Genomic DNA, 27386 nt, shown 5'->3' with positions numbered 1-27386 from the left:
ACCCAATTAAGCTGCCTCTTACTCTGTGCTGGAAGTTGGGATGGTTCTGAAGGATGGGACAGCTGAGTGTCCAGAGAGAAAAGGAAACTCAGTCCCAACCCTTGGCAAGTAGTGCCTTTTTGGATCACCTTTATCTACCCTGCCCAGCCTCCAGCTGGTGTGGCCTAGGTCCCCACAGATCCCATCTCATCTGTGTGGCTCTCCCGGTTCCTGAGACAGACGGAGATCGGGCTACTGAGATATGACACCTAAAAAAGCACTCGAGAGCTGGGCTGGACTTATTCAGCCTCTTGCTTCCTTGCTGGCAGCTGCTCTTGATGGACAACTCGCTGGGAACTTTGTCTGTAGCGTTCAACCGAACTGTGGCAACAGCCCTGTCCGTGCCCAGACAACATGCCCTGACTTTCTCAGCTCTGCAAACAGGAGCTTTATTGTACGTGAGCTGGTCATGGAGCCAGCGCTGGCTCAGAGAAGGGACTTTGTTTGAGTGAAGTAGGAAGTATGCAAAGCACACAGTGTTTACAAAGTACCTTAGTACTATTTTGACTAATTTTTACTGGAGAGTTAGTGGTTGTTTCAAAGCTAGATTAGTCACTCTGACCATAATTACAATCTCTTGAAATCTGCTTCAGTGTTTTGAATTAGCTTCAGGCCTAATGGTCAGAAAGTGGCTCCGTCTCAATCTCAAGACTAAACTTGATTAGTAGCTCTTGTAGCCTTCACACTATCCTGATTTATAAGTGAAAAATGAAAAAGGATGGAGTGCTACGCACAGAAACCTGTGGCATCGTAAGCTGCATTTGTATGGAAAGATGCAAATGAAGTACAGCCCTGGGCTGAGGTTCATAGAGACGAGCAACCACAGCCACTCCTGTGTTACCATCTGTGCATCCCTACACAGCATTCCACTGGATAACTGGGTGTTCAGAGCTTGGACATGAAGCCGAAGCACAGCCTCTTTAACGAAGCAAGACAAAATGGGCTATCCAAGATTGAACAGACTTTTCGTAAAAACTCTTTTTTTTCCCAGAGATTAGTATTTTGGAGATGTGTTATAGATTGCTTAGAAATGTCTTAAACATGAAGCACTGCAGGAGGAACACAAGCAGGCACCAGCTTGTGTGCGACACGCTTTAGCACGCTCGGAGGCATAAAGAAGTTCTGGCATTGTGGAGAGGCAATGTGTTATGTACATTGTGTGGGAGGATACACCATACAGATTTGATTGCATCATCTTGCTCTCTTTTTTCTTTCCTTTCTTTCTTATTTTTGTTCCAGATGGTAAAACAAAGACTGTAGTGAAACCCGTTTTCTCCCAGGAAGAGGTGGGAGGGAATTTTATATGAGCGAGAAACTTTGCCTCAAGTCGAAATCTGGAGCTGGACTAATGAACTACCTGTAATTCATATTGTACTAAATATTGCTGAAACTAGGCATGTACTAATCATGGCACATGCCAAACTATGCATAATTACTATGCTTTCTCTGTAGCAGTAATTAATTTGTGTTAGCAACTTTGATTAATCTTTCTAATCTAAAAGCAAAGTGCCTCTCAGACATGAAAGGCTCTGTAAGTGCTCGAGGTTGTTATTGCAGCCCAGTGGAGGGTGTTTCAATCCAGTGAGGGGGACAAAGCTTGAAAAAAATCAAAGTATAGCTGATATATATGAACTAATATAAACTCTTAACTGTTAAAGCATTCTGGTTTTGTCACAGAATTCATCGACTAAACTACAGGCTTCTGTACACAGTGCATCCATCCTGAAAGAAGAGAGAATTGTCAGTGAGTAAGAGAACTCCTCCGAGGGTCATTCCAAAGGTGGGGGACTGAGATTCCATCTTACAGAGGGCAATGCTCTGTATCTGTTTCCAATGTTGCAGTGCAAACTCACCCAGAAATTCCTTTTAGTCTTCACCTGCATTGTTCTGGGCATGGTTGTTGAACTCTGGAACAGAGTCGGGCCTCGCCGTCAGTCCCCAAAGGTGCCAAGTGTGTTGGCTGTGAGGGATTTGGACGTGCCTGCTTTTCAGGGAATGTGTGCTCAGGTCCTCAGCCAAGCCAAGCCTGCTGACAGGCAGAGCCACCCAAGGCTCGTGTCCGAACCCAGCTCTGACATCACTGCACAGCCAAGTTTCCATCCTTCACTGCCAACCTCCCGGCCCCAGCCAGGCTCCTCACCCAAAGGAATCCAAAACTGCTGACAGGACTGATGTCAGCAAAGGTTGACTCTGATTTACCCAGGCTTCATAAACTACCAGATCTACAGGAGCTAAAATTTCTGAGGCAAACAGATCTGTCTCTACAAACCCATTACAAAACCCATTTGGTTTTTAAGTTACTGTGGTGTTGCTCTTTTTCTCCCTCAGACGTTAATATTACAGTTATTTTTTTCTTGTTTCCCCTTTTAGCACTGTTTCCTGGCAAGGAATACTGTGTCATAGGCAAAAAGACCCAATAATCTTTTGGAAATGGATAATCTAGAGATTATTAATGAACTTCAGGTTGATTTAGAAATTTTTTTTTTTTAAATGCAGCTACTACCTCAAAGTCTGGGATCATTTCTGTTTTCACAAGTTAAATATTTTTAAAAGACACTACTTACTAGAAAATATAAATGTGATTCCCAGAATTTATACATTTTTTAATTATGCTGATTCAACAAAGGAATTAATTGTGATAGTTTATTTTCTTACAGCTGTGGTTTGTGTCCAAATATTTTATAATCATAAAGCTACCCTTTTGATATCACTCAAAATAGACAATATATATTGACATTAAAACAAGCTTTGTAGAAGACATTTTTTTTAAATCAGGCATGGGACTTTACATTTATTAGAAGGTGTTCACAAAAATAGGGGTAACATCATGCATATTCTTTGCAACTAAACCCAGTTATGGTTACAGTTTGGAAATAAATTTAAATAGACATATGGAGATACAGTAGTACATTTACACTCTATTTATGACATTTATTGTACTGATAACTCTCAGCAATACATCAGAAGTCTACAACCAGCTGATGGAAGGATTGTATAAGGAGGAAGAAACTGCTTCAATTTCTCACATTATTTATGTGGCTTGACAATGTCAGTGTGAATTGCCTCCTAAATCTGGGAGGCAAGAACAAGTCAAGACTATACTTTTGCGGTACAAAACATTTACACACAAAATGCACATGCATTGCAATGCATTGGGAATGGGTAAAGCAAGGAGAAACCCATTCCTCAATGCTTTATTAACACAGTTCTACAAAGGAGTCTCAAATAGGATTATATACTTCAGTCACAGTAAGGCCACAATATTACAATGGATAAGGACCTCAGACTTCAACATTCTGTGGTAGCAATTGAACCCTTCATTCTTTACAGATGTTTGTACATGTTCCTGGATGGGATCTCATCAAAGTCCTCCTGCTACTTATTTTTTTTCTGTAAGTTTAACATATTGCTTAATACAACAGTTAGCACAGTAGAGAAGGGTACTGGAACAGGGAAAACAAAACCTATGGAATATTCACGGAGTTTTCAGACTATATGTTGGATGCATTTAGATGAAGCTGGCTAATCAGAAAAGAGACTAGCAAAGGATTTCCTCAAGTTTCGGATGGTTTCAGCTTTTGCTTCGTCTTCATTCACAGATGACCGGAAGAAGGAGGATTCTGTGAAGCTGAAGGCGTTTGTCAAAGACTGAGACTTGCTGCAAGACAAAAACACAACAGGTTTGGTTTGGTCACATTGTCCCCCAGCTTCTGTCCATTCATCATTTGTGCCAGTGAGGAGAACAGGAAAATCACGGAACCACAGAATATGCTCAGCTGGAAGGGACCCACAAGGATCATCCAGTCCAATCCTGGCCCTGCACAGGCCCATCCCCAAGAGTCACCCCCTGTGCCCCAGAGGATCATCCAAACCCTCCTGGAGCTCTGGCAGCCTTGGGGCTGTGCCCACTGCCCTGGGGAGCCTGGGCAGTGCCCAACCAGCCTCTGGGGGAAGAACCTTTGGCTGAGATCCAACCTGAGCCTGCCCTGGCACAGCTCTAGGCCCTTCCCTAGACAGTGAACAAAATGGGCATTGACCACAAGCAACGCAGTTATGGGCAACCCACCACATTCATCCTGCACTTTGACTTAATATCTGAGGAAAACATTTTTTTAAGGCACACACTGGTGGTTTGTTTTCTTTTTACAGATCTGAAACATTGTATTTCAGTAAACTGGATGGTGTAAATTAGAACCTGAGAAAAATGGGGGCCTGCCTACTAAATCCGAATCACAACCGAACATGGACAATTAATAACTGGGTTTGTTATGGCTGAAAACAGTTATGCACAAAGAAAAATTAGGTATATTGGCAAGAGTTTGAAGAATGAATCCGAAAGTTGTAATGTGCTCTCTCTTTCTCTCTCTCTCTCCATATTGGACATTAGATCCTTAATGGAGGCTTAATGACAGTTTATAGCTTTAAAAAATACTGCAAATCAGACATAATTTTTCTTGCCTATAGGCAGTTAGTCTAGCAATGCTACTCCATCCTTAGTGCTATCATATAACTTCTGTATGAGTTTCCATAAGCACGAAACACATAACACACAAGGAAAACAAGAAAGAAAATAGCTAAAGTTTAAAACTTTAACTCCTGATTTGTCAATTAAAATAATATCTAAAAAATAGGCTTGTATTTAAATAGAATACATAATTGAGTTATAAACTTCTTACAAAGACATCCCTGCATTAGTAAAACTAGTTAACTGATTTCATTTTTATCTCAGTACAATAGATTTCAGTTTTGGCTATAGTAAAACTGAAACACTTTTCTTATTCTGATTGCTTGAGACTCTTCATGGTTTGCAGCCTCTCTACTTTTAAACTAATAATGTACAGCAAACAGTGCTACAGGCATTTTAGGTTTTTCATAAATTATAGTTGTGCTAATGAGAATAGACTGATAAATGTTTGTTTGTACTCACTGAAAGAGGGAGGGTGGGAAGCAGCACTTGACTTGATTAGTAACACAATAAGTAGCCTAATTAAATATTTATTCACAGATTAATAACATGTACATACAGGTTAGGTAACAGCATGTGGGTGAATACAAAGCATACACATGCAAATAGAGTTAATCCTACAGGCAGGAGATCTGAGCCTTGGTGTGGACCTAAAACTGCTTCTGAAAGTTAGAAGAACTACTCTCATTATGACTTACATCTTAAAAACTTTAATTTCTCCTTTGTTATTTTGTTTTAAATAGACACTCTTCCATGTGAAGAAGAGAAAAATGAATCTAGATGTGAACAAAGAACTAAAGGGAGAAAGCTGGAAATGGTACAGTCCTGTAACTGTTCTTAGCTGCTTTTCTTCAATGTCAGGAGTTGTCAAGTTAAGTTTCAAACTACAAACTAGTTTCCATCTTGCTTAAGAAAATCGACCTCTCTATTCACTATGTATACTTAAATGATGGATCAATGAACTTGAGTTTTAGGATTATAAAACAGAATAAAGAAATACACTGTCCTATGAAGGCAAGGAAAATACCCTCATCTTTGCATTTTGTCATCTAACGTCTCTCTTCCACTCAATGGGGCTCAGGGGAGGACTCAGAGTTGTTTCCCACCACTATTAACATATGAGTGGGTGGAACAAGGGGATCTGTGCTCCTGGGATGAAACAAAGCCTACATGCCAGTCTTTTATGTACCAAACTAAGGAGAATGTGCCTCTGATTCCACCAGCAATAGGATTTATGTGCTGAAAAACTGCAAATAATTGCTAAAAACTTCCCCAAGTTTTCTGTTTCTGGCTGGGTTTAAGCTGTGAGGATTCCTTACTGTAAGGAATCTTCCAGAAGTGAGATACCCAGAGACAGTTCTGTGCAGCCTTTTCTGTGCATCACCTGGGCTCTACAGTCAGTGCCACCACCCAACCATGGACCAAGTGCAGCTGTAAAGAAACAATTTGGCAGCCACTGTCCAAAGTGTTCACTGGGATTGTTTCTGAGATAGGCTTTTGGAAATGGAATCTGTTTTCTGAGTGACTGCAAGGTTAAAAGTTTAAATAGATAAGACTTCCTCTTTGTGTGCAGACTTACAGCACACCCAGCTTGTGAGTCAGTGGCACCAAAAGGAGGAAACAAAGAGCAGAAAGATGATGTGTTTTCAGACCTCACTAGGGCAGAGATTGCACAACTACTAAATGAAATTTTGTGCAGTGCTTAGGATATAACAAATGATAGTGAATTACTAACCATAAACAGGTATCACAGAATCACAGAATATGCCAAGTTGGAAGGGACTCACAAGGATCACTGAGTCCAACTCCTAGCCCTGTACAGGACCACCCCCAAGAGTCACACCATGTGCCTGAGAGGATCATCCAAACACTCCTTGAGCTCTGTCAGGCTTGGTGCTGCTCCCTGGGGAGCCTGTTCCACCACCCAAAATACTAAAATATTTTGAATATTTTTAAATACTTTAACCTCATTTTAAACCTGAGAATGTACATCCATTTTTTTCCTGAATATTAGCCCAACTCCCAAATTACAGTTATGGCAGCAAGATCTGTGTTACGAGGAGAGAATAAAATGGATAAAGCAAATCTTACTTAAGTTGTGGATGAGACTGAGGCTTCTGTTGTGGAGCAGGCTGTGGAGCAGGCTGTGGAGCTGGCTGTGGCTGTGGCTGTGGCTCTGCTTCCTTTGATAATCTGGTGCTGGGAGGACCTTGAGCCTGGGGCCGTGGCTGCTGGGTGGTGGGTCCGGGTGGACGCTGTGGCTGGGAAGTTGAGGGCTTTGCTGACTGCCCCGGGGGGAACATGCGCTGGGGCTGCAATGGCTCCTGGCTTTGGGATTGCATTCCTTGGGGTTGCACTGGGCCCCCTAGGTTTCAGCACAAGAAAAACTTCATAATCTTATAGTTTCAAAGAGTCCTTATTAGACTTCACATCCAACACTTTAAAATAATCCTCGAACGTGATTAATTCTACTTCTGAGGCAAAATTCTATTCATATGGATCGTACTTTCAGGTAGACAATACTACTAATCACACTCCGTACATTAGTAACTTGCTTGGAGCACCCATGATTCACCCTTTAAATTGCTAAATAGTACCCAATTTATCCCAGCAGTAGAGGTACTGACTTCAAACCAAATCAATGGAGTTACACCCAGAATAATGTTGGCTTGAGTTAAGGAGAGGCTGTGAAATAACAGTAATATCTATTTCAGCAATATAGTTACTGTTTTCTGTGTAGTTATTGCAGTTTTGTTCCTCCGAAGTTTTTAAATTATTTCTGTAATAGGCCTCTCAGATTCACTCTTACAGCAGTAAAACAACTTTATACTGAAATTTTCTGGCTAATTTAAAGTATTTTAATAACTTACTTAACCCCTTAGTGAGATATGTCAAGAACATTACAAGAAACACAAGAAAGTCATTACTAATTCTTCACCAAGATGATCTTTCCACTGAAAAGGAAGGATGCTGGCAAGCTACTGCATTAAGTGTGAAAATGCAACGTGTAGTAGAGACTTAAGTTGTGAAATCCACGGCTGAAAGATGCTACATCATCAAACAGCAGGTTTTTTTCTGCTTTCTAACTGAAATAGTGCTGTGTCAGATATCAGTGGGCTGCTTTTATCTCATACCCCATGTCTGATTGTGGTTTTCTGGACTGAATGTTATAACTGAATCTTAATTCTTGCACATGACATGCACACAGGACATCTGCCTTTAGGGGAAGAAAGGATGGGGTGAAATTCTGAGTATTTCTTTGTATCGTTTCACTCAGGAAAAGAGCTTTGCTGAACAGTAAATACTATAGAACACAACTGATCTAGATGTTCTAGATATCTGGGAATTTTTAGTCTTACACAGATATTTAGTGCAAGTGAAAGACTGCATCTAGTCAGGTCTTAAAAGAAAACCTTCGTATTTGGAGGTAGCGCTGCAATACATGTTTTTTTTTGGTTTTAAATTGCTAGTGTAGTCAGCTTTCCCCTTGCTACATGAGATTCCAGTGTATGTGTCTGACAACAGCACGTGCTAATGCTTCAGTAAGTTTTCATACAGTCGTAGCAGTGTGTTAGTGTGATGTAGAAAGATAAATCGCACGTACTGTATGTTAAGGAATGTGCCTTCATTGTTTATTAATTTGAACCACTTTTGTAGGAAATATTTGAAGGTGATAACATGGTCTTGCAACATCTTAATAAGGATCATTTTCTTATTAGTCTCTTCACTCAGTATTGAAACCCAGAAAGGTTTTTTTCCCCCACTTGTACATACAGGCTTGAATGCCAGAAACTTTACACTGAAGACAGATATAACTTTCTTTTATTGCACATTAAGCTGTACAAGATATTTCACATAAAAGATATACTGCTGTCACATTTCCAGCGTTTGCTCACTTTCTTGCAGCTGGGTTGTACAAAAGGCAACAATCATGAAAGAAACTTTTACCAAAAATAAGTCAACAAAAGTGAACATTAAGCCTACACTTTAAAACATCTGTTCCCTGTTACCCACAATATTGCACCTAAGCATGCTGACATGCAGAGAGACATTTTGTCTTGTGTCTTGGCTGTGGGATGTAGGAATACTGTGTGCCCCTGCAAATCCTTGACAGTCAACAGGCTAAAATCCTGCCTGGAACACCCTTCTGTTCACACACAGCACACAAATGTCGTGTGAAAAGCACTTGTGATCACTGGTACTACTCCATGCAAAACAAAATACCAACTGCTTGAAAGAAAATCAGTCATCAGATTCATTTCTCCACCCCAGGGCAGTATGGTTTCTTCACTTTTAGGGTGTCTGGAGGGAAGGATTTGTGAACCTGATTCTAAGTGAAATTTTCTTAATATAGAACAAAATAGCCAATGCCATCATTGGAATACTCACTGACCCAGACAAATGCTGATCACTAAAGCAAAATATTCATGTAATTTCCTGATAGGTAGTAAACAGTAGCACTTACCACAAACATTTAAATAGCTAATAATGCATACCTTAATTCTCATCTCACCAGCCAGCTTGTACAAATAAAAGAAACACTAAGAATGATGAGACTCACTGATAATTTTTCCAGTGCTTGTAGGGAAAACAGAAGTAGAACATAAGGCTGTTTTCCCTTTAAACATAATTGTTTGCACGAAACTAATGGTCACTACTCATCTTTGTACATATTCAAGACGAAAATTATAGTTTTGTGGCTCATTTGCAACTAAGCTCTCTGGTATGCCACTAGTGTGCAGCCTGTGACTCTGGGCTAGATTTCTCACAACAGATTAACTGCCTGCCCGTGGAGTTCTCATAACCATTACATTGTAAATGGGTTCTGTAAAAATCACAAATAATTTACCTACAGAAAATCTAGCACTTGTCAGGCATCTCAAGTCTTTTTGCATCTTTGATGTCAAGCAATTATTATAAACCTTATTAATGTGGACAACGTCGGGACTGGATTTTCTTTATAACTATCTGGATAATCCTAGGTGTAAAACAGTAGATAGACCTGAGTTGGTAAAGAAAACCACTGACACTGTTGTCTTGCATTCTAATCCAAGAGCAACATCCCTGGCTGGTTAAAGGTACCTTGGTCTGCCATCCCTTCACATCTCAGTATTTGAAAAAAAATGAGCTCTTATAGGAAGTTTAACAGTCCTTGAGGTACTTCTCACTAAACAACCTGGGATTTAAATCTTAGGTAAGTATAAGATTTTTTGAAAGTATTTGCATTAGTTTTCATTAAAAATATCCATAGATTACTAATTCAGAATGACAGCAAAAGGTACTACTTAATTGAAATAGGATACATTAAATACACTTTCACTGAGATATTGCACATAGGTGGCCCATTTACATAGCTTTGTAGCTAATAATTTAATGCAGATTTACTAAAAATATGAATACCAGTATGTAAAATAGAAGATATTTTAAATATTCCTTGGGAAGAACTGTATTTTATGGAGTCACTGAAATATCAGACTTCCACTTGTGTATAAGTAAAACTCAAATGTTAATAAACTTTATAAAATTATAAATAAAAAGCCCCACTAGCAAATTCTAATCTAGACTTTTAAAAATATATCTGGATCACCTACCTATTAGTCATGCACACAAAAATAAAGGCTATGAGTACAGTGTGCACACACTCACAGAGTAAGCAAAAGGATTTAGATTTGCACCTCGGTGGTATTTTACTGAACGATATATATATATATAATACTCCAAAAATACTGTCTAACCATCCATAATGTACAGTTGCACGGGGCTCTAGAGAGGCACATTCTTTGTACACTGTTGACAACAGCCCTGAAATCACGAGTTTTACAGAGGAAAGTTGGTAAAGCATTACACGCACAGACAGGAACAAGAAAACAACCAGACGGGAGAGTTGACACTGCATAGAAAAAACACAGTCCAGGTCAGCACTGAAACAATGCAAAAACTGAACAAAATTGAGATGTTTGCTTTTGAGATTGTTTGTGTTCATTTATTTTCCTTTCCTTTTTTTTTTCTTTTTTTTTTTTTTCATTTTTTTGCTTTAACCCTTGCTTTTAGTCTCAATTAGATATCTAAGTAGCCTGGACTTGTTTTGGTCCTACTGCAACGCCATTACAGTCGAGAATGTACTGTAAACAACCTTGAGGTGGTGGTCGCTGAGGTGGTATTTTGTTTGGCTCTGGCTCCTTTAGTGATCCACTCTGGAAAATACATTTGAAAACAGAAGAGAAAAAAAATTAGAGTAGCTTAGTTCCAATTTTCCACTGATTTGTCTTTATTTTCATTAGAAACTTCTTTAGTGTTGGGGCTGAACATACACTTAAAATTTATTCCAGATACCATTTTTTAATTTAGTTGCTGTCTGACATGATATATGAATCTTGGGCTAATCCAAAGCTCTTAAAAAAATTGTTTTCCCTTTGCAGCATGTGATCACAACACAAGGAATGCCTGCTCAAACCTACCTCCGTTTGTGCAAGGTCTTTCTCCTCAGTTCCTAGAACTGTGAATGACTTTTCTGTATCTCAGTACTTCTGCTCTGGTTTTTTTAGGATAGACTGACTAGGAAATAGATTTCAACAGATATCTCTGTGTAATTTAAGAAATAATTTATTTCTAACTCTGTTCACTTGTATCCACAAGTGTGAGCACAGCAGGGTGTTTTGCAGCCATAGTTTCACTTTGAGGAGATTTATTTGGCAGTATCTTTTTCACATGTAAACTTGTTGAGAGGAAAAGATGGGCCTGAACCAAAACCTTGGAGCAGAACATCCTCCCATCTCTAATATTTTGAAATGTGAAATACGTTAAATCACTGGGCATAATAGCTTAAGGGTTTTTTTCTCTTTAAGAATCCAGAAATTAAATTGCCATCTGTCAAGAGGGAAAACCCTCAAAATTTATTAAATAGTAAATGTAAAATCAATTAAACATGTTTCTTGCAAGGCTTACTGCTTTTTCCTGGTAGACTTGCAATTGATCTTATAACTACAGAACAAATCTTAGTCATTGAGCTGTGAATTCCTGCACAGCAATCCAGCACTTACAGTTTTAAATGTTACAAGACAACTCTCCATCACATGCAGCTGTTGCAAATTGCTTTGTCTGCTTCAGCTACATAAATAAAAGGACAGAGGACAGGTCTAAAACTCAAATTATTCAGTGTTACCAACCTTCAGAAGCCCAAATGAGGAATAAAAGCGATACGTACAAACTCTGCTCCTTGTATGACCTGGCCCAGTTACATAGTTCTCGGTTAGCATCGTTGTGAGGATGAGCATATATAGGAAATAAGAGAATTTTGTAAGGAAAGAGGCAGCCGGCAGAAAATTTTGTACTGCTTTAGTGTGGGTTAAAGTCCTCTCTGTTTTGTTTCCCTCCTTCCTCTAATTTTCTGAACCACATGTAAAAGCTGCCGTGCTCTCCTCTCCATGTTCAGGACCTGGAGTGTTTGTGGGATCCACTCAGTGGAACAATGTGCATTTTCAGCAGGAGCGCCCTGGAGACCGGGGCAATCAGCCCACAGTGGAAACCTGGAAAAGCTGCCCTGGAGGAGCCAAGTCCTTTCCTATCCCATTGTTCTGGTGCACCTGGCAGCCTCCTCTGTGCCCGGGCACCGCAGAGAGCCCCCTGTGACACAGCCAGTGCTCTCAGAGGAAACCACAGGCATTGAGCCTAAGGAAGTCCAAGAGTTCTCTTCTGAAGCACTGAACAGACCATGTGGCTTTGTCAGCAAGCACACATAATATTTCATAATCACAAGGACTGTGATCACCATATGGTAGGCTTAGGCAGGGCCATAACCCAACCTGTGTGTTCTCTGCAGGGGCAAAGGGTGACTAGGAAGGACATGAGTGTTATCATTTTTCTACCGAAACAAAAGATTACGTAGGTAAAACTCATGTTTTATTAAGAAACTGAAAACACAGGCTGGCAGTTTGAATTCACATCTACTTTAATGTTAAAACAACAACTGCAGGGCCTCTGTCTCCTCCATGCTTTGAGGATGAAGCAAATCTGCCATTTGTTATTGCCCTGAAATGGTCTTGGGTTTTATCACACAACTAAGCTGACCTGGTGTGACAACACTCCATCTTACAAAGAAATTATTTTATCCTAAATTAAGCTTTCAATAAACATTATAGAAGCTTGCTAATCCTTACCTAAACTCTTCTGAAAATTTAGAGCCTTTGTGCATTTTCTGTTGAAGATGTATTTCCCCCTCTCCAGTCACTGACTGCAGCTGTCCTGATTTTACCACCCACACATCCTTTTTTTTCCACCAGATATCACCTGGTGCTTCCAGGAACCTCACCCACACTCCAGGCCAATCACATGGGTATATTACTTTGGCTAATTAGCCAACCCACCCAGGCTGACCCAAAAAGTCTAATTAGCATTACATTCCTAATTGAGAAATCTTACTCATGGTTTTTCAGCGGTCTGTAGTAATCCAGCCCTTTTCATGAGTCTTTCTTTCAGACAGTCAGAAACCTTGATACTTGATATTAAAGACAGGCTTTGAACCAGCCTCGTTTGCTGTCCTGAGCCAAGACCTTTAATAAAATCCAGGCTTCTTCTAAAACACCAGTTGTTGGCACATTAACTCCAGACTGTTCCTTCTCACCTCTCCAAGGTGCTGTGCCAATGTAATTGTGAGAGCTGCTCGCTCCTCACAGGCAGCACAGCCTCTCTGAGCAGAGATGCTGGACCAGCTCTGTCCTGCAGATTTATTCATCCTTCTTGGTTTTTTGTGTTCTCCTTTGTTGCCCAGCCTAGAATCTCACCCTACTACCTCCTTTTAGCACAAACACGTTTTCCTGTAATACGGTTCTGATCTACAAACTTGCCTATTGCTGATTCATCAAATCAAACATTAAATGCAGCATATACCATGAAAAATGACCCTTCATAGTTTCTTATCTGGATGCTCAGGGCTAAAGAGCAAAATTATCAGTATAAAAGGACAGTGTTTGGTATGGTTTAGGATTACCCGAGCGAGGTGTGGTAACTGATGTCATAAGGAGCCTTTTTGGTTTTCATTTTAAGGAACACGACTTTTATATCACATCCAAGTTCCCCAAAGAGAAGGGATTGCTGATGTTGACAGTAACATTACAAAGAACTGCTTATAGAAGCTCTCCTGTTCAAAGGGCTTTATTGTTTATATAACTATCCTAAAAAAATAAGGCTTTACTTGTGGAAACCTCTAAGCCACATGAATGCTGCAAATATACTCCAGTGATTTCTCAGCTCTGGGTGTAAGAAGAGATGATTTGGCTGTATAAGGATCTTTAAGAATATTGGCTAATTACAGCCAAAGCAGAAACCCCACTACTTATCTAGAAGACAGATGTCTCTCGATTCATCTGCAACACTTCCTTCCTTTCCATACTTACCTGAAAGTCTCCTTAGAATTTTAGGGACAGAACTGGAGGAAAGAACTGTTTGTTCTACACAACATGTTGCATTAGAATTTGATCAAGGTATTACTTCCTTTTCTACCTTGTATATTTATATAAATGCAGATTGGATCCATATACACTTGAATTTTAAATAGTCTGAAGAATGCTGAAATGGGTGGGAGCAAAAGCAGCAACTTGGCAGGGAAATAGCCCTTGGGCAAAAGAGATGCTAAACAGAGACCTAGTAAAAATTGATTTTGATTTGGCTGAGTTTGAAAACTTTGTGAACTATAGTTGGAGCATGTATAGTTGGTTTTGGGTCTCGTTTGGTTTTCTTTGTAAGGCAAGGACAGAAGCTTTTCCTAGGTATTTCAATATTTGAAGGGAAAAGCCATATTTTTCAGGTCAAGAAGCAGAGGGATCAATTGAGAGCTGCCAAAATATGAACTGAGTTAGATCTTGTAAAGGAACAAGACTAAATAGCAGAACAATTAAGCAACAGGAGAACTAAGAAAAAATGTGAGTGCTAAGGAGAGAGGTAATTTAGATAGTTTAAGTAGGATGTCAATAGTAAATGAATGTTTGAAGTGTGATAGATTCTGATAAATACAGGAGCAGGGGCAAGACGGCAGGTGGGATAAAAGCTAAAAATGAGACACAGGTAAAAATCAAATATTCTTCATCTCAGAAATTAAAACCAGCTTACTCATGAAATACAGGATTCCATACCAGTTCTCTCTAGCAATTGGGAATGTACAAGTTACACTGGAGAAGGTTAAACACTAATACTACAGGAATTAAACCATGGGTAAGGAAGTGGCTGCTGAGGATATAGGCAGTTATTGACTAAAAAGTCATGGGAAGGATATAAGTGGCATTTAGAACTCAAATAGAATATCCATTAATTAAGCTGGCAAAAGGAAAGAGGAGTATGATCCTAAAAGCTGTAGATATACAGAGCTGGAAGACCATAGGACCAAAATATCCTAAAGAAAGAACAAAATTGATGCGTGAAGTTACCAAAAAAAAAAAAAAAAAAAAAAAAAGGAAAAAACCCCTTAAATGTAATGTCCAAAATAATTTATTTATGGCATAATAACATGCATCTGTCAGAAATGCAGAGCTCACTAACTGAAATCTAATTGGAAAAATTTGTGCAGTGAAAAAATCAGAATCTCATCACAGGTTCAGTGAAGTGTTTGCAGGAGGTGTGAGACATGATGCTGGGTATCACTAACATCAGCCCTGCTCAGGAAAGCTGAATGTAAACTGAGCTGGCACAGAAAAGTGCTATTAAACTGCCTGGGCAGAGAGAAGAGGTTCTACCTCCAGCATTTGGAGGAATATGTCTTGCTTGGTTTGGTAAAAGGAAGGCTTGGACACAGTACAGTTGCTTTTTATAAACATGTTGTACTGGTAAAGAACTAGAGGCAGAAAAACAAGCCAAAGGACAATACAAACCAAGAAATGCCTATAAACTGAATAAAACCGGGCTGGAAATAAACACATATTGTATAATGGAGCAAAGCAGTGAAATCCTGAAAGTGGCTTTCTGATAGGGAGCACCCAAAAATACAAAACTCTTTAGGAACTTGTTGCTTCCTGCTTTATACATTTAATGTGCAGTGAGTGTGGCAGGGAGGCTTTCTGGTTGCTGATCAAGACCTTACCCTATTTCAGGTGAGTCTGGGACAGGTGATGTATCTGCTTCATTCCAGTGGTGCTGAACAGGACTACAAAGGTTTTGCTATTTATCATGTTATATATTCTCTGTGGACTGAGAAAGGCAGTGAAACAGTGACAGCCACAATGGAGAGGTGTGTTTATACAGCACACAGTAAAAAGAATCCACCTTCACATTGTCTAGTGCAGGAGGGGGCACTTAGAGGAGAGTTGGCTCCTGCTTTTCACAGTTTTTTGGAGTACCAGTGTTCAGCCTTGGAAATCTGTATGGAAAAGACACTCTCAGCAAAACTGATGCCAGCCTAGAGTTTCTTTATGTCGAAGTTGTGATAAAGAATTCAAAAACTTAGAGCAGCTTTTGTTATTGCTCAACAAACTTTCAAATCCTGTTAAGGTCTTCCAGTGAATGGGAAGGAAAATGACTGCTCAGAGCAGAAAACAAGCTATGCAGCACAATTTTTACTTGGAATAGTATTTTAAAAATGCACTGAAAAGGGCATTTTTTTTTTTTAAACATCAAAAAGTATTCTAACTTATATTTCACAGACCAAGTGCTTTCCGTTGCTGGATAACTAATTACTTACTAGCCAATAGTTTCCTTCTAGAATATTTTTGCACACAGTCTTAAAAATCATAGAATCATATAATGGTTTGGGTTGGAAGGGACCTTAAAGATCATCTGTTTCCAACCCTCTGCCAGGTTATCAGGGAAGGTGAGTACCCTGGTGGGGACTCACTGCTGTCAACACGTACACTCCAGGATTTTCCCTGACAGAACGAAACATCTGACTTCCCATTGGCCATTCCAGCCCTATTTTCTATGATAAAAATAATCCCACCCCCCAAGGAGATGAGGTTTCTAAAGGAAAAGTAGGATGTTGACTTATTAGGGAAAAAGAATTTCTGAAGTAGCATTGCATGTTGAAGCTGGTTGGTCCCTTCCACTGCCAATCAATAATTCTAATGGACAAGGATGCAACTTTTTTATTGCAGCTCTTGCTTGAAGAAGCCAGATTTCCACTTCTGTTTTTTTAACAGGGAACAATAAAAACACGCAGTTGCACAGCAGTTTTCATGCAGCTCTTTCCAGTGAAAAAACTCCCCACAGACAAGGAAGGAATGCAGAGTATGGGATACGAACGAGCTCCCCCACGTGCTGAGACTAAATGAGTGTGCTGCATGTTTTTACCAGGGAAAGAGCTCACAGACAGATGGAAAGGCAAGGGAAAGGGGCCAGTTAAATTTCCTCACACCTTTCCCAGGGTACACAGGGACACAGTGGATAAGGTACTCCTTGGAGCTTGACGGTGTCAAAATCCTGTGCTGAGATCTGAAGCTGTAAGGTTTTGACCCTTGGATCCAGGGACTATGGCTTTGGCTGATGCTGTGCTGTATCTGCTTCTCCAGTCTTAAAAAAAAAAAAAAGGTTATTATTATTACCGTTTTTAAATATGGGCTGGCAAGGGATCCTTGCACGAACAGGAAGAGCTTAAGATCTGCAGAACTTCACCTTCAGCCACCACGAACCATCATTACTGGATCCATTCAGAATTGAAGTTTATGCTTTGAAAAAGGAAAGTCAGGAAAAAAGGTGGTGGAGCCGACTCAAATCCAGTGTCACAACCCACATTTTATCTTACTAGTTCTGCATCAGAGCAGTGGAGTGGGAGGAAGCACAAGAAGGAGGGAGAGACTGGGTGAGACACTTGAGCTCTCCCCCAAATAAAAGTGAAATTCAGAACTCTGGTATGAACAGAGCAGAACAACCACCCATGGTGCTTCTTTTCCTGCTCCTCGTGGTGCTGCACAAGTTCACAGCCACACACAGGGGTACCAGTGGCTGGTCTGAGCTCTGATGAGCTCCCTGAGTCTCTCCTAGAAGTTGAGAGACACTGGAGGAGGATATTTAAGCAGCTGAAGACAAGTTTGCTCTCCTGGCAGCCAGACAGATGGAACCTGGTCCATCACCAGATTCCACTGTTGGAAGTGTGTGCGTGTGTGGGCTGCTTATTTTTTTTCTATGGACAAATCAAGAACACTTGAAAATGAGCTGCTCTGGTTTGGATACTTCCATAATTTCTCTTGCTGCTTATCCTTGTTTAAAAATTTTGACGCATATTTAGCACATGGTCCTTATTCAAAATAAACTGCAGTGATTGCTGGGGAGAGCAGCAGAATCTTTGCAAGTTAAACATGAAGTAAAGCCAAACCACTTTGCTTAACAGGTTATGATTTAAAGGTCAGAGAAATCAAACAGAAAAGTCAAGTGGAGGCAGGGAATAATAACAAAAAAAGTAGAGAGGAAATACCCACAACAGTGGGGAAATGAAGGGAGACCAAGGAAGAGTCTCCAAAAAAAAAAGATATTTCTGTTAGGTCCAGTTTAAAGAAACAAAATCAGAGAGTAAAAATAGATGAAAAATCAGATAAAATATAAAATCAAAGTATGTTATGTGATAGCAATTATAGCACTAAGACAAAGTAGAGAGATCTAACTTGGACTCATTCTCCTGTTCTGCTTGTGTAAGTGGCAGCTATTGCCTGTTCTCTAGACATGGAATTACTGCTTCCCTTGTTTTAATTTGGAAAAGGCCGGAGTTTGCTCTGTAATGGAATGAAGACAATTTTTGAAGTTTCCAAAAAAAATGCCTGTGGGAGCAAAAAGCATTTCTCACAGAAGCTGACTAAGAACAGAGAGGCTACTCCATAGTGGTGGGCTCATTATTACTTAAAAACCAGTTGTTTTCTTTCTTCTTGAGACGAGTGACCATGGAATTCAGAATCCTAAATACCACTGGCAGACTGGGAGATTATCACAAGATCATCTGGCAGAAGATAATAAAAAAGTTACCAAAAGAATCATTTTGTTGTGTGAACGAAGACAAAAAGAGAACAGTATTGTTCTTATATAAAATAAATTTGGAAAAGTATGTACTAAGCAGTAATAATTGTTTTGTTTTTTTCAGTTTTAGCACTTTGTTGCCTTCTGTATTATAAAATTAGCACTAAGGCTAAATCACTATATCCTACAGACAACTGAAGTTATCCAAGTCATCTCGGGCCTGAAGCTTGAACCTGTCAGGTTGCCTGGGGGCTTTTTCCTTTGGCCTTCTCACCTAATGAGTATTTTGTTAGCAACCCTTTCTCTTACCAAGCTTTGCTCAGCCTCTCTGCAGGGATCATATATTTTTTCCAGGTGTACTGCTGGTGATAAGCATTCAATATATTCAGAAATAAAAAAAATAATTATCAGGCGACACCCAGAAAGCTTTCTTTCATTTGGGCAAATTTCTGTTGATGTCAGTAGTAGAAATTTTGACTAAACAATTCTAAACCTTCAATATATGCCCCTTCGTATATTCTCCTATAGTCTACAGGTCATCAGATCCTCTCAGAAAGAGCACTATTAACTAGGTTTTGGCACATTACTTTGAAACAAGCTAAGAAAGATAAGCAATTATTAGTGTTTTGATTCACAGTTAACATCCAAAAGCATTTATGCAGAGTTTTATCACCAGGACATACCCAGGAATTTACCTGTGACTCCTGTGCAGAGGGAGACTCAGTAAGGAACAGAACTGAGCAGCACATCTGTACCTCCCTTAGCAATCACTCCATCTGCTGGTTCAGGAGCTCAGGAAGTATTTTGGAATAGGTTACTTTCACTTTCATGATCAACTTATTGGTAAAATCTCTGCTGAGCATTTGTAAGTTATCTCCCATTAGTTTTTAATTACTGTCAACATTGAAAGTCTTAGGATTTATTTTCCTGCATGAACTTTGTTTTTATATTTTAATAGATTACAATACCTGCACGTCAAGTTCAAATGTTTCAATTACACCAAGCTTTCTGTAATGAAATAGTGACTGTTTTAAATATACAGACATCCTTCAGCCAGCAGTTGAAGTCTGAGTCCCTGCCTCTGTGACACACAGAACACCTGCCCCAAATAGAAGTCATATTCAAAGAGGGAAAAAACAACCTCGATGTAGGAAAAAAGAAAGGTATAATTTTATACTTGTGACAAACAAATTTTACTGGATGAAGTGTGCCTCAAATGTAGCCTTTTACCATGATGTGGTGAGCTCAGGCTCCATACATGTTTATTTTCTGCTTTTCTTAATTCCTGATGTTTCTATTAGGATCTAAGTTACAGCTGTTTGTCTTATGTTTTCACAAACATAAAATAACTAAGAAGTTAAAAAACCCCATTGATTAAAATAAGCATCTTCCCTTCCAACTATACAAAGATAAACATTGTGTATATATATACACATACTTATATATATGTACACATTAAGAGCATATTAAAAAAAATATATATAAATATATCCCATATTTAAATAATAAAGTTAACGAAACAAATACATTAAAATAGCATTTATTATTTGTAAGATATATAGCCAATATCTTGTTTAACGTGCTACAGCTTCTGTAATGATTATAATACATTGTAGTAACAAATAAGAGATAACTCCCCAAATCACTTATCCCACAGGAGAAGAAGCCACAAGATGTCGCTGGGATGCAAAGAAACCCAAACACTGTGGGAAAGAGGTCACTGCCTTCCCCACTGCAAGAATGGGTGGAATATGACAGACTCAGGAATGGTTTTTGACTTCAATAACCTTGGGAAGGTTTTGCACTCCGTGTTCTGTGATTTGTATGTCCCAGCAGTGTTTCCCTTGCTCTTTACGGGTTTTTCTGCCAATGTTTTAAATTCTCTACCAATATATTTAGGAAGGCACCCTGCTGCTGCCTTTTTTTTCCTTTAAGTCACGACAATAACTCTATAAGCATTTAAATATGAAGCACAGTTTGCATTGATTTGAAAGAACTACGCAGGTGGACAGAGTAAGTGGTAAAGAAGCACGTGGGTGTTCTTTGAGGCATTGATGGTTGTCAAAGTCCCTACAGACCTTCTGAGGTAAACAGTGAACAGAGAAAACCTCAGTGATTTCTAATGCGGACCATAGAAGGTGCTCAATTAGTCTCTACACAGCTTGTTTATTGCCAAGCTGTATTGCTCTGTTTATCAGAGTAACCTGAATTTTAATTTTTTTAATTACAGAGTGATCTAGTAATATTATTACTATACTAAAGTATTATTGATATTAATATGAATTCCATTATAAATAAATTATAAATATAAATATATATATAAAATATGGAAATTAAATTTTAAATAATTAATATTAATTAAAATGTTAAAGTAATACAGAGTGATATAGTTCTTTTATTACAGAGTGATACAGTAAAATCCTGTCTAGACTTTCTCCAGTGCCTCTGTGCTGCCTTGCTCAGAGCAAACTGAGCAAGAGTCAGACTCTTGAGTGTGTTTAAGATGTTATTCCACAAATCTAGGGACATCAGTTTTATGGTCACATGATGCCATAGCAGCCATTTATCCCCTATTTAAATCTCTTCTTAAAAGAAAGAAATACCGTACACATGGTTTTGGGGGTCATTAGATCATTTAGCAACCTTCTGAAGGCAAGCTGTTCTTCAGCCCCTCCTGCTGCCTGTTAGAATAGATCTCACTATGCACCTTCACTTACACAGAATAATTCAGTGTGCTCTTTTAACTTGTTTGTTTTAGGCAACCTTTCCTTCCAGACATAAAAGATAATTCCTGCTGCTGGATGAATGGCCTGGCTAAAGCAAGATTCAGTGTGAGGGGTCTGAAGGATAATATAAAGCTGTGGGAAAACTGCAAGTCATGGCCCTGTTCCTCTCCTCCTAATCTGTGGGTACAATTGAGGTGAACCTCTATGAGACTGTGAAAGGAGAAAATAACTTAAAGTTCCACACCTCAAATTTAGTGCAGAGTTTACTTCTAAAAAGCAGAATAATACTGAATTCTATACTTCCATATAACTCCATGATGAGATCCTTTCCAATTAAATGCATTCCCCTTCAGTTAAGATCAAATCAAATAACCATATCTTCTGATCATCATAAAAGCTTCAGTGATTTGAAACAAGTTGCTGCTCATCATAAGTAGTTTGCTTTAAAAAAACCTTAAACGCAACAGATGGAAGGTAACAGAACTTTGACTGCTCCTATGGAAGCCCAAGAATAGGGAGTTTGTTAATGGTTTGCTTTTCTCTCTAGAATTAGTATTTTTTGTTATTTACACTATGTTGACATTTGGTTCAATTTTCTCTCTGAACATAGAAGAATAAAACTGGATAAAACTGCTTGGCTCCAGCAACATCATAGAAGGGGTCAGGGAATGAAGAATGACACGGGTTTATTTTTGGGTTTTTACCACTGTGCTACTCCTCTCTTTTTAACCAAGAGCCAGGATATAGGTGGGAATGCTGTGCTCTTTGTGACGTCACGTCATTACGGATACTGTGTCTCTGGTGCACAAATTCCTTCCTTCCACTAAGAATAATAAATTCCTTCTTCTTTTGTGGATAATGCAGCGTGGTCTCTATAGAGGAGGGCTGAATTAACATTTCCCTAATGGGATTTTCCTCAGCTTCAGCTTCAGCATGACCATCACCACTGGCATTGTGTGATAACAAGCATGGACAGTGTCACACCCTCTGCAGAATTTAGTTCAGCACAATTCATATCCTGACTTGAGCAGATGTTTGACCATTATTGTTTAATATGCAAATTCTGGTACAGAAAGAAGCCTAAACCAGTCTGCACTGAGCAAGCTCCTGCAGGGCTCTGCAAACCCAGGCAGCAGGACTTTGGGCAGTGGTCTTTCCTATCAACAGATGGAGGCAGTGAGGAGTAGTTACCCTGCTGAGAACACTTCACTGAGTAGTTCAACCTACTGGTTTGGTTTTCAGGAAAGACTTGAAAAAGGCTTCTCTAGAGATCTATCAAAAGTATGCAAAGACGTTACAAAAGGTGGAAATTTAGATTTCCATCTTTTAAATGCCGCAAGTAGAAAAAAAAGTGAAAAATTTTAAAATCACGTTCTTAGATCAAGTTCTATTATGTATTTTCAGCTTCGTTTAGGGTAAAACAAGCTGTAGTGTTTTTAAATTAATAGAAACCGCTTAATTTTTTGAAAGGTTTTTTTGAGTGTAATTAGTTTTAACAGATAGAACTTCTCGGAGTCCAAGCCTCCTCCTGCACAGCTTCACTGCCCTCTGTGCACCAGAAGAACGTGCTACAGATCTGTGCAAGTGTTTATAGATAAATAAAGAAATATATAACATGCAAACCATATATTTTTAAAATCTTGATATATCTGATACCTCAGATTATAGATTTAACAGTTTAAGAATCACAGGATCTGCCCCTCTAAGGTTTCCCTTTGGAATTTGCTCCTTTTGGCACTCAGACAGGGAGAACTTTGTCAGCCTTCATAACACATTGCAAAGCCAATCATTTCCACCAAGATTTGGCTGCACAGTACTAAACAAAGGCTTATTTTCCTAATCATTGATTTGTTTTCTGACGGATGGTTAATTGGAATAGTCCTGACCATTGTGGGCAGTTTTGAATTGAAGGATGTTTTCTGCACGATGCACCCAGTGCTACAGGAGCCAGCAGATTGCAAATACTTTTTAAAAGCCCCCACAGATTATAAGGGAATTCAAAACATGGCGCAATTGTAGCTGTAAACGGAAGTAGCAAAACATACCAATTACTCTTTGATATCTCTGTTACTTCGGTTTCTAAGACCACATGTACACATGCACGTAGTTGATTTGGGATAAATTACTGGCTTTGCATTTTATGTGACCTGTAGAAATGGGGAATGTCCCCCTGCCCCACAAATAAATGGACTGTGTTTCCCAAGAACAGGATTCGAAAAGGAGAACACTGCTCAAAGATGAAAGGGGCAGATTGTTTTAACAGACTGATTTTATTCTTAGCGAAACAACCCAGATAAAAATTAACTGCACATGATGAGAAATCTGCTTTAAATACTACAGAGCTGTTTCATGATTGTCCCTTAAAGCTGGGAAGATTAGGGGGCATTTGCATATAGACTCTTCTGTAGAAATTCAGATCCTATTTACCTGTCCTAAACTGGTGGATCATACAACAAGACCAATTCTAAGGAAGCACAGTCTGAATAACTGAGAAGAAAATTAACTGATATTGTAAGTATTCTGAAGGCATATCTCTGGTTTTGGTCAACTGCAATCCGGAATTTAAGGATAGGATATGGAAAAGAAGATTAATGTTGAATAACATCCTGTCGTCGTTAGCAAGGGCTGAATCCCTCAGTAATAACCTAAGCTAAACAGAAACCTACCAGAAGTCCATCAGATAGCCAGAATATTATCTTTGGATACATTCAAAGTTTTTTTGTTTAAGAGGGAAAAAAATTATTCAATGGACATGCTGAGTGACAGCAATGACCCAGGAATTTAGGAACCTTCTGCAAATGTTCCTTGTGCCCTATTTTCATTCTGGACTTAGGTAGGCAGTTTTTCTTTGGAAATAAGTGAAAACTTTTTTTACATACAACAAATAGCCAGTTTCTTTGGATGACCCCAGTAACCGTAAATGTTCCTCCTCCCTTGCCCTCTCTGAGATCCAGGAAAGCATGCTGACTCAAGAACTTCTATTTTTTTTCCCCAAAATGTGAATTATCAAATATGAATCTATTAATGTTACAGTAATGTCTATTATTGGTTTAAATTTTTATTTATGTTGACTTGTATTGCCTGGGAAGCTCTAGATTTGACTCTTTCCTTTATTTTAATATATGGATAATTTACTAGTCCTGAAAGAAGCTATTTTGGCATAAGGTGATTTATTTTTTTCCCTCCTTGTCTTTCTTTTTTCATCCCTTTACAATGGACTTGAGTTGTGTTGGAGGGAAACTTCTCCATTGTATGTGGTTCCGTGGTTGAAACAATTTTGTGCTTAGTTTCAAGTGACCATATTATAAATAGAAGCCACACCACTTTTTTATGTGGGCTGGGGTATTTTTGTATCTTAAAGCATGATGATATATTTGAACAACAAATTAGTCATTCTGCCTCAAGAACTAGTCTGTCTGAGGTACGCCACAAAATTGTTTTCAAATTGTTTACCTGGTGTGGAGCCTACTGGAAGTAAAAATAGATTCTTGATTTAGGCTTGGTAACTCCTGTATTACAGTTTGGCTTATTCTGTTCCTTAACTGATCCCCGTGGAGCTGTGCTGGTCCAGAGCAGCAACACATCCTTACAGGTTATGGTCAGAGTGATTTTCCTGTATGCACAACTTCTCTGGACAACCTGTTCTAGTTTCTTACCAACCTCACCATAAAGAATTTCTTCCTTATATCCAATCTAAATCTACCCTCTTTCAGTTTAAAACTATTACCTTGTCACTACAGTCTTGGTTAAAAAAAGGGGCTTATAAGCCCTTTTTATGCACTGAAAGGCCTCAGTAGTGTTTCCCTGGAGCCTTCTCTTCTCCAGGTGAACACCTCCTGCTCTCCCAGCTTGTCTCCAGAGCAGAGGGGTTCCAGCCCTCAGAGCATCTTTGTGGCTTCTTCTAGACCTACTCCAACAGGTCCATGCCCTTGTGTTGGGGGCCCCAGAGCTGGAGGCAGCTCTGCAGAGTGGAGAAGAGGGGGACAATCACTTCCCTCGACCTGCTGGTCACCATTTGGATGCAGCCCAGGACACAGTTGGTGTTCTGGGCTGCAAGTGCTCATTCCTGACTCATACCCAGTTTTCCATCCCCAAGTCCTCTTGGCAGGGCTGCTCTCAACCAATTCATCACCCAGTCTGGGTGACAGTGGGGGACTGCCAGGGCCCAAGTGCAGGACTCTGGCACCCAGGTCCCCCTGGCTGGCATCCCTTCCCTCTCCAGGATCTGTATGCACCACACAGCTTGGTGTCATCCACAAACACTCGGAGGGTGCACTCAGTGCCATTAATAAAGGTGTTAAACAGCACAGATCCTCCAGGGTCACCACTTGCTACTGGTTTCCATTTGAACACTGAGCCATCGATAACTCTGGGCACGGACATCTGCCCTAATATTCCACCCATCAAATCCATACTTCTCCAATCTAGGAGCAAAAAATTTTATGTTCTCAGAGCCTTTTACAAAAATACCGTGCTCCCTGAAGTTATTTTAAACTATCAGTAAAATAAACTTCACATTTCATAAGCACGGAAATGGCAACACAAAGACGATTTCCAAAGTCTGAAAGCCTGCGAGCAAGGCCAGGGCCAGAATTCTGCATCCCCGCACTGTAATTGCCAGGCCATACAAGATAAAATACATGAAGTGCATCTATTTGCAACCTTTGGCATGCGTTTTCCAGCATGCTAAAAATATTTCAGGAGTTTTCTAGATTTCTAAGGTGTTTTCATGTACTGCAGCACATATAAAAAAGATTATAATGTAATTAATTTCTCATAGGAACAACAAGAATTATTATCTTAATGTTCTTTCCGACATCCTCAGGGCAAAGGTTGTCTATGACTGTGCTTCTTATTATTTCCATGATATTTTATACATATGTAGCTGAAAGGAAACAGTACAAATTCTGGTAATTCACTGAATCCACAGTTATCATTTCCTGGTAGGAACACACCAATACTTGCACTTCTTGATTATACCTGGAAACGATCTCATTTAAACATGACAAAGTGATAAAACATGTTGATAAGATCTTGAATCCTTACAGTTTCAGGTGTCTGCATGGTTTTCCAGCCAATTTCTTTGAGGAAAATTTTGAGCTTAAAATTATATATCAAGATGCTGCATTTTAAAAGTAAAAGTTTCCTACCTGAGGCTGCTGAGTGGCAGTGGGTCTCTGAGGAGATGGAATAGGAGTTTTGGACAACATTTGGTTCATTTTGCTTACGACCAGCTCAGTTATGTGCTGCCTGTCTTCGGTCTGGTGCTCCCCGATCAGAGGCATCGCACAGTCCATGACCTGCAAAATGAATCAGCAGCTACAGATGTGGCACAAAGGAAACTTTTTCCACAGCTGTTTGGAATGTCAGGTCATCTATTCACTTAATTGTTTTTAACAGAAGTCAAACACCAGCTGTAGAAATGGTACGTGCTACATCAGAAAATAAAGCCTGAGTGCAGGACACGGGGCAGCAGAGCAGGAGAGCAGCAACTTTGCAATGCCATCCCCTTCCAATCTTCATACAAAATTCAGTAGGACACCTGGGGATTCACTCTCTGGGGAATGGGACTCCAGTGGGAAGCACAGAGCAGATAAGGAAAATGAGATTTCTCAAGTTGTCCAGTGATCTGCTGAAAATCTGAAGCAACTGTTCTTCTGTGGCTCATTCCATGTTCATGAACTGAATTAGAACATGGACATGCAAAGTAGAACTTCCAGTTTCCTAAATATTTGTGGGGTTTTGCTAAGGAAGGCTGGATCCCCATTGATTCATGAAAAAAATTAAATAATACCTTGTTATTATTGATACCCTTTTTCAAAAAGTAGTGTGGTGGCAGTGCAGCTGATGCAAAGAAGAAGTAAGAGTTTCTACAAAGAAAGTAGGATAGCAGAGAGGAAAATAAAAATGTGCACATTTCCATTCTAAATGTGACAGGTTAATAGTGTTCAGTGGTTATTTATTGCAGCTATTGAGATCAATAAAACTAATACTGAATTTCATCACTTCAGTGGGTTACAAACATTTGTTATTTCTCCAGAATATTTTTTGTTTCTCCAGTGTATCTACTTTTGGCACATCTGTGTTTGTTTCAGGGGAAATAAAAGCATAACATAATAACCCCAATAATTATTCACAATGGCACTGGATGTTCTTATTTCAAAAAATAATAGGATTTAATTTACTTCTGAGAAATGGTAATCCTTTTGCCATGTGCATCAAGACTATTCAGA

General features: G+C 39.3%; 1 protein-coding gene across 1 annotated transcript in view; it reads right to left on the bottom strand.

The window, feature by feature from the left end:
- Positions 1-8309: 8309 nt before the first annotated feature.
- SYN2 (synapsin II) overlaps positions 8310-27386 on the bottom strand; it is a 171523-nt gene continuing 152446 nt past the window's right edge. Inside the window, exons 11-12 of the mRNA XM_017832755.1 lie at positions 26304-26453; positions 8310-10698 (exon numbers count right to left, since the gene is read on the bottom strand). Coding sequence (XP_017688244.1) covers positions 10570-10698; positions 26304-26453 — 279 coding nt within the window. The 3' untranslated portion in view covers positions 8310-10569. The remainder of the gene's footprint in view (positions 10699-26303; positions 26454-27386) is intronic.

The sequence above is a fragment of the Lepidothrix coronata genome, unplaced genomic scaffold (genome assembly GCF_001604755.1).
Source record: "Lepidothrix coronata isolate B3197 unplaced genomic scaffold, Lepidothrix_coronata-1.0 Scaffold205, whole genome shotgun sequence".
NCBI lineage: Eukaryota > Metazoa > Chordata > Aves > Passeriformes > Pipridae > Lepidothrix > Lepidothrix coronata.
Note: the sequence above shows the minus strand (reverse complement) of the source record. Positions and strands in the feature narration are given on the sequence as shown.